Source organism: Melanerpes formicivorus, unplaced genomic scaffold (assembly GCF_026170545.1).
Source record: "Melanerpes formicivorus ecotype bairdi unplaced genomic scaffold, bMelFor1.0.p_v2 SCAF_102, whole genome shotgun sequence".
NCBI lineage: Eukaryota > Metazoa > Chordata > Aves > Piciformes > Picidae > Melanerpes > Melanerpes formicivorus.
Genome location: NW_027142454.1, coordinates 516,149 through 529,934, shown reverse-complemented (window position 1 = coordinate 529,934; position 13,786 = coordinate 516,149). Strand labels below are relative to the sequence as shown.

The following is a 13,786-nucleotide window of genomic DNA, read 5'->3' as shown; positions in this document are numbered from 1 at the left end:
AGTTTAAGAAGGACATTGAGACACTTGAATATGTCCAGAGAAAGGCAACAAAGCTGAGGAGGGGTCTGGAGCACAGCCCTGTGAGGAGAGGCTGAGGGAGCTGGGGTTGCTTAGCCTGGAAGACGCTCAGGGGAGACCTTCTTGCTGTCTGCAACTCCCTGAAGGGAGGTTGGAGCCAGGTGGGGGTTGGTCTCTTCTCCCAGGCACCCAGCACCAGAACAAGAGGACACAGTCTCAAAGCTGTGCCAGGGCAGGTTTAGGCTGGATGTTAGGAAAAAGTTCTTCCCAGCAAGATAGATTGGCTATTGGAATGTGCTGCCCAGGGAGGTGGTGGAGTCACCATCACTGGAGGTGTTTAGGAAGAGACTGGCTGGGGTGCTTGATGCCATGGTTTAGTTGATTAGATGGTGCTGGGTGATAGGTCGGACTTGATGATCTCAAAGGTCTCTTCCAGCCTGGTTAATTCTATTCTATTCATTCAGAAGGACCCTGGGGACTCTTGGTATTGGAAAGGCCACAAAACCCCCAGCTGCATGCTGCAGAAGCCTTTGCAAGTCTCCTCACCCAGCAGGACACCAACCACAGTAAAGCTGAAGCTCTCTTTAGGGGCTTGTGTAGAATTTTCACATGTAGATTCATGTAATTGTTTAGGGTTAGAAGGGAGCTCAGGGATCATCCAGTTCCAACCCCCCTACCATGGGCAGGGACCCCTCACACCAGAGCAGGTTGCTCAGAGCCACAGCCAGCCTGCCCTGAAAAGCCTCCAGCAATGAGGCTTCTACCTGATGCCAAAGGGAGACATCCAAACATGTCAGAAGTGAGGTGAGGAAGCTTCTATAATTTATCTGAAGTCCACATCCCTTAACTCCATCAGCTGCATGTCAAAAGACTGAATCCACCTGTTTCAGCTGGGTTAAAAGTGCCTCAAGCCACATTTATTTACCAGGATTCTTAGATTCTTGATTTCCATGACTGAATGTGTAGGTTAAGGGCCAAATCCTGAGTGAAATCAGCAAAGTAACATATACAGAGAGGACAGCAGGGTCCCCTTACCAGCATGCACTGGTAAGGGGAGGAAAAAAAATTACTTCCAAACATCTCTGTAGAGGTATTTTTGGAGCATCAGATTTCTGCAGCTGTTGAAGAATTCCCAACTATGACCACAATCACAGAATGCCTTAGCTTGGAAGGGACTGCAGAGATCATCTACTCCAACCCCCTTGCCATGGGCAGGGACACCTTTCAATTACATCAGGTTGCTCAAGGCCTCATCCAACTTGGCTTTGAACACCCCTGGGCAGGAGGCATGCACAACCTCCCTGGGCAACCTGTTCCCAAGTCTCCCCATCCTCATTTTGAAGAGCTTCTTCCTAAGCTCCAGTCTAACCCTGCTCTCCCTAAGCTTCAAACAAGTCCCCCTTGTCCTGTCTCTAGGCAAAGTCCCTGAGGAAAAGTCCCTTTGCAGGATCCCTTCAGTCATTGAAAAGCAGCTCTGAGGTCTCCCCCGAGTCTTCTCCAGGCTGAACAACCCCAGCTCCCTGAGCCCATCCTCAGAGCAGAGGTGCTCCAGCCCTTGGATCATCTTTGTGGCCTCCTCTGGACTCACTCCAACAGGCCCTGTGCCCTTCTCAAGCTGGGGACACCAGAACTGGATGCAATATTGGAGATGGGGCCACAGGAGAGCCACGTAAAGGGGCAGAATCCCCTCCTGGGCACACTCCTCTTGCTGCAGCCCCGCACGCAGCTGCCTCCCGGGCCAGCATGAGGGCACTGCTGGCTCCTGCTATTTGTGTCATTTAGGCTGCAGCAATGCAAAGAAACCACCCCCACAAAAAGCAAAGTAGGTGGTGGTTGTCCTCTTGAGCTGCCTGTCCTGGGCCTGCAATGGTTAAAAGGTCCCTGCAGCTGTGCTGGCACCATCGATTAGGGCGAACAAGGAAGCGACAGAAAAATAAAGCCACCTTAATTTCAAGCTCCATTAGAACTGAAGGACTTGGGGGGGGGGAGGGAAGGAGGGGAAGAGAAATCAATGTTTGGCAAATGGGAAAGGACAAAAAAAAATCTGCAAAGGGGAAGGGAAAAAATAACTGCATTTTCAGGCTAAGCTAATGCAAACAATGGCTGGTGAACAGCACTCGAGGTTGCCCCTTTAAGGTTGTGTCAGCATTTCCATTTATAAACTCTGATTTTAGTTACACTCTAGCAGATTAGCACAGGCTTGGAAATTATTCCAGCAGATACCACAAGAGTACATCAGGAATGGTGACACAAAATAGCAGGGAGAGCTCACTGCTTGAATAAATAAACCCTTTTGCTGCTGGATGTCAGGGGAAAGATGTTGAAACCATTGAGTCGCACACCCGCAGAGCCACCCAGCCCAGCAGAGGCACTGCTGGGGCCACCACCCTGGCACCCAGCTTCTACCAACACTAAAGTAGTAAGAGGTCAAAGCTGCCTTGGACATGAAGCTCATTTACAGTACTCTGAAAACATCCCAGGTGCTTCATTTCAGTCTGTCTCAGCTGCCACTTGGCCAGATTTCAGTCTAACCTCCTTGCCCTCATTTAGATAAAAGCTCTTACTTCTGTAACTGGACCTCCAGAGAGCTACTGAGTCACACAATGCATGGTAGGGGTTGAAAGGGAACTCTGGGGATCACCCAAGCCCAATCCCCCTGCTCCAGCAGGGCCCCCACAGCAGCTTGCCCAGGAGCACAATGTCCAGGTGGGGTTGGCATCTCTCCAGAGAAGGAGACTCCACCACCTCTCTGGGCAGCCTGCTCCAGGCCTCCAGTAGGCCTCCAGCAGCCTCCCACCAAACAAGTTTCTCCTCTTGTTCAGATGGAACCTCCTGGGCTCCACTTGGTGCCCAGCAATAGGAAAAGGTGCAATGGGCACAGCTGACAAGAGGCTGGCCCCAGCCCCTTGCTCCCCACCCTTCAGTTCTTTCTGAACGTTGCTCAGATGCCCTCTGGGGCTGCTCTTCTCCAGGCTAACCAGCCCCAGGACTCTCAGCCTTTCCTGCTCATAGAGATGCCCCAGGACTCTCAGCATCTTTGTAGCCACCACTGGACACTCACCAGCAGTTCCTTGTCTCTCTTCAACTGAGGATTCCAGAACAGGACCCAGTAGTCCAGACATGGCCTCCCTAGGGCAGAGCAGACAAGGAGGAGAACCTCCCTGACCTGGTCAGTGTCTTCTCAATGACTACCAGTAGGAACACCTCCACTAGAAAAATCAAACCCAAGCCCTGGTAACCTCTCAGCTCCATTCTGCCTACAGCAGAAGGCCAAGTTTTTGTACAAATGAGGTAATTCCTCCAGGGTAATAGAGCCAGGACTTCACCTCCTCCTTTCTAAGCAGCTAAATGATATATGCAAGGACAGCTCATACCCATTTTCAGCATTCATGTCACAGAGCTGGGCCAGGCCTTGAAAGTTAGAATAAAACCATTTCTTAACAGTACCACCTTGAAATTTGGCTTAGGCATTTCAAACCATGCACAAAAATGGGGTTAAATCTAATGTTACACCATCATGACATGCTTGAAGCACAAAGCACGCAGTAAAGCACAATGTACACTGCAATCAAACCACATGGTGCCACAGCCAGCTGGAGGCCAGGCACAGTGGTGTCCCCCAGGGATCAGTGCTGGGCCCCATCCTGTTCTATATCTTTATAGATGATCTGGAGGAGGGGATTGAGTCCAGCATCAGTAAATTTGCAGAGGACACCAAGCTGGGGGCAGGAGCTGATCTGTTAGAGGGTTGAAGGGCTCTGCAGAGGGACCTCGCCAGGCTGGACAGATGGGCAGAGTCCAATAAGATGGCATTCAACAAGTCCAAGTGCTGGGTGCTGCACTTTGGCCACACCAACCCCAGGCAGTGCTACAGGCTGGGCTCAGAGTGGCTGGAAAGCAGCCAGGCAGAGAGGGACCTGGGGGTACTGGTTGACAGTGGCTGAACATGAGCCAGCAGTGTGCCCAGGTGGCCAAGAGGGCCAATGGCATCCTGGCCTGCATTAGGAACAGTGGGGCCAGCAGGAGCAGGGAAGTCATTGTGCCCCTGGACTCTGCATTGGTTAGGCCACACCTTGAGTCCTGTGTCCAGTTCTGGGCCCCTCAGTTTAAGAAGGGCATCGAAACACTTGAAGGTGTCCAGAGAAGGGCAACAAGGCTGGGGAGAGGCCTTGAGCACAGCCCTGTGAGGAGAGGCTGAGGGAGCTGGGGTTGTTTAGCCTGGAGAAGAGGAGGCTCAGGGGTGACCTCATTGCCCTCTACAACTCCCTGAAGGGTGGTTCTATCCAGGTGGGGGTTGGTCTCTTCTCCCAGGCAAGCAGCAGCAGAACCAGAGGACACAGTCTCAAGCTGTGCCAGGGGAGGTTTAGACTCAAGGTGAGGAGAAAGTTCTTCACCGAGCGAGTCGTTCGTCATTGGGATGTGCTGCCCAGGGAGGTGGTGGAGTCACCATCCCTGGAGGTGTTCAAGAGGAGACTGGATGTGGTACTTGGTGCCATGGTCTAGTCATGGGGTCTGTGTTGATAGGTTGGACTCGATGATCCTCGAGGTCATTTCCAACCTTAGTTATACTGTGAACACCCCAAAGAATTATGTGCTGAAGATGACATCAAGATCAAGAAGTCACTTCCCCTGACAAGAATAGGTTGGACTTGAGGATCTCTGAGGTCTTTTCCACCCTGGTTGATTCTGCGAGTTTTGCCAGCAGAGGGCTTTTGGACAATGGAGAAAACCTCTATCTCTGTAAACCCTTAGGCACAAGAATGGTCATGAACTGGACTTGCTACACTGAAGCCTTTGTTGTGTTGCAGGCAAATTAAGAACTCAGCCTTTGAGCTGAGAGAGGAAAAAACCAAATTCCTATCATTTAATGGCAAGCCTCTTAGGTTTTTTTTGTTGTTTTCATAATCTTCCCAGCCTACTGCTCTAGTGGGAGACATTTCCTGGACTCACAACCCTTTTATGTGCAAGCAATCTGCATTTTACAACTGATAAATAATTCAGATAATTAATTGAGCTGCAGTTTGGTGCACTTCTCTTCAGTCAGCACTACAGAGTACCTTTTAAAAGAGGTACTGTACAGAAAGTCCCTCTTGCTTGTTAACCCAGGCTGAGGCCTCTCTTAAGGTGAGGTCCTAAACTCTCTTAACACGTTCTGGATGACTCACATCAGAATCACAAAACTTAGTAGCATAGTATCATAGACTCAGTCAGGGTTGGAAGGGACCACAAGGATCATCTAGTTCCAACCCCCCTGCCATGGGCAGGGACACCCCACACTAGATCAGCCTGGCCAGAGCCTCATCCAGCCTGGGCTTAAACACCTCCAGGGACGGGGCCTCGACCACCTCCCTCGACAACCCATTCCAGGGCTTCACCACTCTCATGGGGAAGAACTTCCTGCTCGCATCCAGCCTGAATCTCCCCACCTCCAGCTTCATTCCATTCCCCCTAGTCCTATCACTACCTGAGATCCTGAGCAGTCCCTCCCCAGCCTTCCTGTAGGCCCCCTTCAGATACTGGAAGGCCACAATGAGGTCACCTCGGAGCCTTCTCTTCTCCAGACTGAACAGCCCCAACTCCTTCAGTCTGTCCTCATAGGAGAGGTGCTCCAGCCCTTCATGCCCTTTGATTGGTTTGGGGTTTTTTTTTGGTTCCTGATGTGTTCCACTGCCTGTACAAGAAACAGGCTACTTCCTGGAATTATTTCTGCAGTGCTGACTGCCACCCATAGAATACAGAATTAGCCAGGCTGGAAAAGACCCTCGAGCTCATTCAGTCCAACCTATCACCCAACACCATCTAATCAGCTAAGCCATGGCACCAAGTGCCTCATCCAGCCTCCTCCTAAACACCTCCAGGGATGGGGACTCCACCACCTCCCTGGGCAGCACATTCCAATGGCCAATCTCTCTTGCTGGGAAGAACTTCTTCCTAACCTCCAGCCTGAACCTCCCCTGGTGCAGCTTGAGACTGTGTCCTCTTGTTCTGGTGCTGGGTGCCTGGGAGAAAAAACCAACCCCCACCTGGCTACAACCTCCCTTCAGGTAGCTGTAGACAGAAAGAAGGTGTGGCCTAACCAGTGCTAAGTACAGGGCACAATGATTTCCCTGCTGGCCACATTATTCCTGATGCAGGCCAGGATGCCATTGGCCTTCTTGGCCACCTGGGCACACTGCTGACTCATGTTCAGCCTGCTATCAACCAGTACCCCCCAGGTCCCTTTCTGCCTGGCTGCTCTCCAGCCACTCTGACCCCAGCCTGTAGCACTGCCTGGGGTTGTTGTGGCCAATGTGTAGAACCTGGCACTTAGATGTGTTCAATCTCATGCCCCTCTGTCCAGCCTGGCAAGGTCCCTCTGCAGAGCTCTCCCACCCTCTAACAGATCAACTCCTGCCCCCAGCTTGGTGTCATCTGCACATTTACTGATGCTGGACTCAATCCCCTCATCCAGGTCATCAATTAATATATTGAACAGGGTGGGGCCCAGAGAGATTGGGTTCTAGCCTTTCTCTCTTCCTGCTGCCCATAAACAGGCTGCTAAACCAGACCACAGAATAAGAAGAAACTGAGACAATAAGGAAATATTTTAGGTAGGAAAGCTGGAGAAGCTCCAGCAGGCAGAGAAAACACTGAATGCAAAGCAGCAATGCAGGAGCACATGGCAGGAAGTCTGAAGAGTATTTTCATGCTGCAAGAGCTTTGATAGAATTTAAAAGTCAGCAGAACCATAAAATTCACACAGTCAAGACTGAATCATATTTGTAACCTTCACATAGCTGCAGCAGTCAGCAAAGGTGAAGCATTAGGTCTGTGCCTCTGGCACAGGAGCCCACATTCACCTCTGAGGAACCTCTTTTGCATGGTGGTGTAACCCAGTGCAGAGTCCCAGTGCAGCTTTACAAGGAGGAGTGCAACAGACTGCCAGCTTCAGGATGTTTTTAAGGCCAGGCTGGATGTGGCTCTGGGCAACCTGATCTAGCCTAAGGTGTCCCTGCCCATGGCAGGGGGGGTTGGAACTGGATGACCTTTGAAGTCCCTTCCAACCCTGACAGCTCTGCCATTCAGGTAATTCCCTGAAAAAAAGTTGCAGTCTTTTTATCAAATGATGCTGTGAAGTATCTGTGAATGGACAAATGACCTGCCCAAAGCCCAAGGGAGGTTCTTCTCTCTCTCCACTCTGCCCTAGTGAGGCCACATCTGGACTACTGGGTTCAGTTCTGGGCTTCCCAGTTCAAGAGAGACAAGGAACTACTAGAGAGGGTCCAATAAAGGCTATTGATGCTGAGGAGCATGGAGTATCTCTGTGAGGAGGAAAGACTGAGACCTGGGGCTCTTCAGCCTGGAGAAGAGCAGCCCCAGAGGTCATCTGAGCAATGCTCAGTGGGAGCTAAAGCATGGGGGCCAGGAGGATGAGGCCAGACTCTTGCCAGTGATGTCCAGCAACAGGACAAGAGGCAACAAGCACAAACTGGAAGCCAGGAGGTTCCATCTGAACAGGAGGAGAAAGTTCTTTGGTGTGAGGGAGCTGGAGGCCTGGAGCAGGCTGCCCAGAGAGGCTGTGGAGTCTGCTTCTCTGGAGAGATTCCAACCCCACCTGGCCATTGTGATCCTAGGTAAGCTGCTGTGGGTGCCCTGCTTTAGCAGGGGGATTGGACTGGGTGATCCCCAGAGGTCCCTTCCAACACCCCCCATCCCCCCACTGTGATTCTGAGGGACACCAGACATTGAACAACTAAAGTGTTAAAGAACCTACAAATGACAAGGAAGTTTCAGACAGGATTTAAGGCTAAATCAATTTACTGCAACCTGCACAGGCTTGTGAATGTGCTGTGCATTAGGAAAACACAGGACTGAGAAAAGCCAGCTGAGCCCACAGCACTGGTGACAAACTGTGAATCAAATGCTTGAAGCATTTGGAAAGAAGCTTTGCTGGTTAAAAAAAAGAAAGTAGACGCTGCAGGCTGGGTGCAGAACAGCACAACCCTTCTCAAGGCAAAGAATTAAAGCATGGCAGGATGTCTGTGCCAATCCTGAGTAACAGCAGAGGAATAGTAAAGTTCTGTCAAACAATAAGCCAGATCCTTTCCTTATAGCACACTGCCTTCCAGAGTACCATGGGAGGAACTCAGAATCACAGTATTACTAAGGTTGGAAGAGACCTCAAAGATCATCAAGTCCAACCTGTCACCACAGACCTCATGACCAGACCATGGCACCAAGTGCCAAATCCAATCCCCTCTTCAACACCTCCAGGGATGGGGACTTCACCACCTCCCTGGGCAGCACATCCCAATGACGAACGATTCGCTGGAGGTGAGGAGAAAGCTCATCCCAGAGAGAGTTGTTGGCCACTGGGATGTGCTGCCCAGGGAGGTGGTGGAGTCACCATCCCTGGAGGTGTTCAGGAAGAGACTGGCTGGGGTGCTTGGTGCCATGGTTTAGTTGATTAGATGGTGTTGGGTGATAGGTTGGACTCGATCTCAAAGGTCTCTTCCAACCTGGTTAATTCTATTCTACTCCAACAGTTCTATGTCCTCCTTATGCTGGGGACACAGTATTTGAGGTGGAGTGAATTTGTTGAAGCATGGCTGAAAAATCTCTTGATTTCAGGTGGAGAAGTATTTTAACTATCTCCTTCCACACCCTTTAAGCTTTTCCAGTCAAGAAATCTCACCTGTAAATTAGTGGTTTGGTTGGGGGGGGGGGGGGGGCAGGGGGGGAAGGGCTCATTATTATTGAAATAATTCATAGTTTCTAGCAAGCTTAGTCCATAATGTTAACTGCCACAAATTCCCACTGAAACATTTCCCTTTTGAAATGAAATAAGTGGATTCTTAGAGGGGCAAAAAAACCCAAAGCAACAACATTCTAATGTTGACACAGGTCAGAAGAAACTTCTAGTGAAGAGAAAATAGACTGAGAAGACCACCAGAATTCTTACAGTATCACTACGGTTGGAAGAGACCTCGAGGATCATCAAGTCCAACCTATAAACACAGACCCCATGACTACACCATGGCACCAAGTGCCACGTCCAATCTCCTCTTGAACACCTCCAGGGACAGTGACTCCACCACCTCCCTGGGCAGCACATCCCAATGACGAACGACTCGCTCAGTGAAGAACTTTCTCCTCATCTCGAGTCTAAACCTCCCCTGGCACAGCTTGAGACTGTGTCTGTGTCCTCTTGTTCTGGTGCTGGTTGCCTGGGAGAAGAGACCAACCCCTTCCTGGCTACAACCACCTGGCACTTGGACTTGTTGAATGCCATCCTGTTGGACTCTGCCCATCTGTCCAGTCGGTCGAGGTCCCTCTGCAGAGCCTTTCTACCCTCTCACTGACCAACATCTGCTCCTAACTTGGTGTCATCTGCAAACTTGCTGATGACTGACTCAACCCCCTCATCCAGATCATCAATGAAGATATTGAACAGGATGGGGCCCAGCACTGATCCCTGGGGGACACCACTGGTACCTGGCTGCCAGCTGGCTGTGGCACCGTTCACCACCACTCTCTGGGCTCAGCCTCCAGCCAGTTCCTAACCCAGCACAGAGTGCTGCTGTCCAAGCCACAAGCTGACAGCTTAGCCAGCAGTTTGCTGGGGGGGACAGTGTCAAAGGCCTTGCTGATGTCCAGGCAGACCACATCCACAGGCCTCCCCACATCCACCAGACAGGTCACTGATCATAGAAGGAGATCAGGTTGGAGAGGCAGGACCTGCCCTTCCTAAATCCATGCTGGCTGGACCTGAGCCCTTGGCCATCCTTCAGGTGCACAGTTATTGCTGCCAGGATGATCTGCTCCATCACTTTCCCTGGCACATCAGAGGGTAAGGCCTTGAGATAGGATTTAATTAAGAAGAAAGCCTTCATGCTTTGGTTAGGTAACCAGTAAGAGCTACATACTGCACAGCCCCATCCATTTTCCTCATGTCACAAATCTCATACCCAACGTGTCAAGAGCTCCACTGCTTCTGGGCTTGGGAATCTCTTAAAGTAGGAAGGGGTGTGGGGGGAACAAACCAACAAACCAGAAATCAAAGTGGAATTAACAGCAATAGTAAAGCTAAAAAAAAAAGAGAGAAAAAAGGAAGAGTTCTTGAAAATAAATCTAGACAGAATGGGGTCAAGGAAGACATGCAGCAAGTGTAATATCACTAATTAGAAATACAACAACATCAGAAATGGGAGCAAAGAGAATAAAATGAGGAAAGACAGGAAGTGAGGGATGGCAGTGGTTTAGAGCTCTCACTTTATGATCATGGAATAAAATCTCCAGGATGCATTGATTATTTTTAACTGAAAAACAGGGGAACATCTGGGGAGGATGAGAAGAGAGAGCCAAATGTGTCAGGAATTGCCAGAAGGTGAGGAGGTACAAAGGCACAAGAAGAAATCCCACCTCTGAGAAGCACATTATTAGAAGAACCTTTATTAGAAGAAACCAAACCAAGTTGGAAGAGACCTTCAAGATTATCGTGTCCAACCCATCAACCAATCCAACCCACCCAAACAGCTAACCCATGGCACCAAGTACCCCATCAAGTCTCCTCCTGAACACCTCCAATGAGTTGCTCTGCATAGTCAGCTCACACATTCCCTTACCCTGTTGCATCCTCAGCCCCAACAGGGAGCAGTGTTGCTCACACTGCCAGGAAAAATCTCCTGGCCACAGGCCCCAGGGGCACACACCTGGCTGCAAAGCCTTTAGGGAACAGGGAAACTGAGTAAACTTGCCTGAAGCTGGAGACCACAGAGTTCCTAACACTGGAATGAGACTAGACTAAGGGCCTGTCCACTTAAAACATACTTCACAAGCCACCCTTCCCAAAGCTAAGTAGTTTAGAAGCACACTGCTTCCTTGAAAAAGAAGAGCTTGCAACCCTTTTAACCCTCCCTAACTCAGCCATCTACCAGCGGGGAGAGAGAATCTAAGCTCCCAAATGATCACCCAGTAACTGAGACCCTAACATCAACTCCATAAGCAGCCCTGAACTAAGTGATGAATAACCACAGACCTCTTCATCACGAAGATGTTCTACAAGGGCAGGCAGTTAGCATAAAGCAAAAATAGATGGGGGTCACAGGAATTTCTGAGACACCTGGGGAAATGTACACACCACAGGAAAATGTACAGGATTAAAATCACACTAGTTGGTAAAGCATCTGGAAGGTGGCAAAGTCAGTCTGCCACCAGGACAAGGTTATGAGATCTGAGAGTGAAAAAAAGCAGCTGTACTCACCTCTTGAGCTTGTTGCATTAAATGCCCCCTATCCTAACACCTCAACATTGCCAAGTGGTTCCACTTGTGTTCTTCCAACAAGACAAAAGGGAGCTCAAAACTCTGAGGGAGAGGTACCCCTGTGCAATTTAGGCTTGCAGAGCTAAGAAAAGCCCACAAAGACAGTAAGGACATACCTAATTCCCCTTGACTTTCAACAAGAGTTTGGAACTTGAAGTACTTCTGAGTGGCTAACTCAAACCTCTTTCATCACCAACAACAGCCTCTCACCTCTGTACCTCCTCCAGCTAGCAAACTGAACCCAGAACAAGACTATTTCCACAGCAGCCTTTGCAGAGCACAACACAGGATCACAACACAGGAGTGGCTGCTACAGGGGCAGTGCAATTCACCCCTCAGGCATGTCCCTACCTGGATGTCAGTGTCCTTCACAGGTTCAAGAGGCTCAAATGTAGTGGCTGCACTTAGGCTCTCCAGGCGCTGAGAGGTGTGAGGTATATCAAGCCCTTTAGAGCCCAGCAGAACAGACCTGGATGGAAGAAAGTTGTGCAGGTATGAGATTGGTACTGAATGGAGAGAACTCCCAAGCACAGATTCACTGCCAACACCGAGGGCAGCAGCCAGCCATGTGCAGACACTGCTCCCAGCTGGGTTATGAAACCTGCACAAAAACCCAGACACTGAACAGCCCTCTGTCTCCATCTAACCACCTCAGCCCTGCTGAACTCTCTCTGCTGTTCCACTGCAGTGCTGCACAGCTGCCAAGTCCTCCCAGAGAGAGAAAAAAAATTCCATGGCATGTTGGTAAATGTCTTCAGCAGCAGCCAGAGCAAGGTACTGCACATTTTTGGCTGTAATGCCTGAAAAGAGGAATAGCAGCAGCTCCTCAGAGAAATCCTTCCATTTTTGAGGGGTGCTTTTGGTAGGTATGGAAAAGGTGAGGGGGAAACCAAAAGATCCCAGCTTTGCAGGCATTCTGCTTCTCCAGGGTGTGTCCTACCAGCAAGACTGCCCAGGTTAGAAATCAAAGCCATGAACAGGAGGGACACAAAAATGGTCAGGGGGTTGGAGCACCTCTGCTACAAGGACAGGCTGAGGGAGCTGGGGGTGTTTAGCTTGGAGAGGAGGCAGCTCTGGGGAGACCTAATAGCAGCCTGCCAGTACCTGAAGGGAGCCAACAGGAATAGAATAGAATTAACCAGGTTGGAAAAGACCTTTGAGATCATCCAGTCCAACCTATCACCCAACACCATCTAATCAACTAAACCATGGCATCATTTTTACTAGCAGGACAGAATGTCTTCTGGACAGCTGGCCTGCAGAGCTGGCAGAAGGAGCCAGGGAGCTGCATGGTTTCCCTATGTTCCAGGAGCAGGTAGTTGGAGCTCTCTCAGCTGCTTGGATCCCCACAAGTCCATGGGACCAGATGGGATCCATCCTAGGGTGCTGAGAGAGCTGGCAGATGAGCTGGCCAAGCCACTCTCCATCATTTTTCAGCAGTCCTGGCTCACTGGAGAGGTCCCAGAGGACTGGAAACTGGCCAATGTGGTCCCCATCCACAAGGGCTGGTTGGATGAGCCAGGGAATTATAGGCCTGTCAGCCTGACCTCAGTGCCAGGCAAGATCATGGAACAGGTCACCTTCAGTGCAATAACACAGCACTTACAGGATGGCCAAGGGATCAGGCCTAGCCAGCATGGAGTTAGGAAGGGCAGGTCCTGTCTGACCAACCTGATCTCCTTCTATGACCAGCTGACTGCCTGGTGGATGTGGGGCAGGCTGTGGATGTGGTCTACCTGGACCTCAGCAAGGCCTTTGACACTGTCCCCCACAGCAAACTTCTGACCAAGCTATCAGCCCATGGCTAGGACAGGAGCACACTGCGATGGGTTAGGAACTGGCTGGAGGGCCGAGCCCAGAGAGTGGTGGTGAATGGTGCCACAGCCAGCTGGCAGCCAGGCACTAGTGGTGTGCCCCAGGGATCAGTGCTGGGCCCCATGCTTTTTAACATCTTTATTGATGATCTGGATGAGGGCATTGAGTCCATCATCAGTAAATTTGTGGACGACACCAAGCTGGGGGCAGGAGTTGATCTGCTGGAGGGTAGAGAGGCTCTGCAGAGGGACCTCGACAGGCTGGACAGATGGGCAGAGTCCAAGGGCATGAGATTAAACACATCCAAGTGCCAGGTTCTGGCCACAGCAACCCCAGGCAGTGCTACAGGCTGGGGTCAGAGTGGCTGGAGAGCAGACAGGTAGAGAGGGACCTGGGGGTACTGGTTGATGGTAGGCTTAACATGAGGCTGCCTGGGCACACTGCAGGCAAGAGGGCCAATGGCATCCTGGCCTGCATCAGGAACAGTGTGGCCAGCAGGAGCAGGGAGGTCATCCTGCCCCTGTACACTGCACTCGTTAGGCCACACCTTGAGTCCTGTGTCCAGTTCTGGGCCCCTCAGTTTAGGAAGGAGGTTGACTTGCTGGAACAAGTCCAGAGAAGAGCAACAAAGTTGGTGAGGGGTTTGGAACA

At 50.7% G+C, this 13,786-nt stretch overlaps 1 protein-coding gene across 1 annotated transcript in view; it reads right to left on the bottom strand.

Moving 5' to 3' along the window:
• Positions 1-13,786, bottom strand: part of NUP93 (nucleoporin 93) — a 131,545-nt gene that overhangs the window by 108,785 nt on the left and 8,974 nt on the right. The window contains exon 3 of the mRNA XM_068166541.1: positions 11,672-11,789. Within this exon, the coding sequence (XP_068022642.1) occupies positions 11,672-11,789 (118 nt within the window). The remainder of the gene's footprint in view (positions 1-11,671; positions 11,790-13,786) is intronic.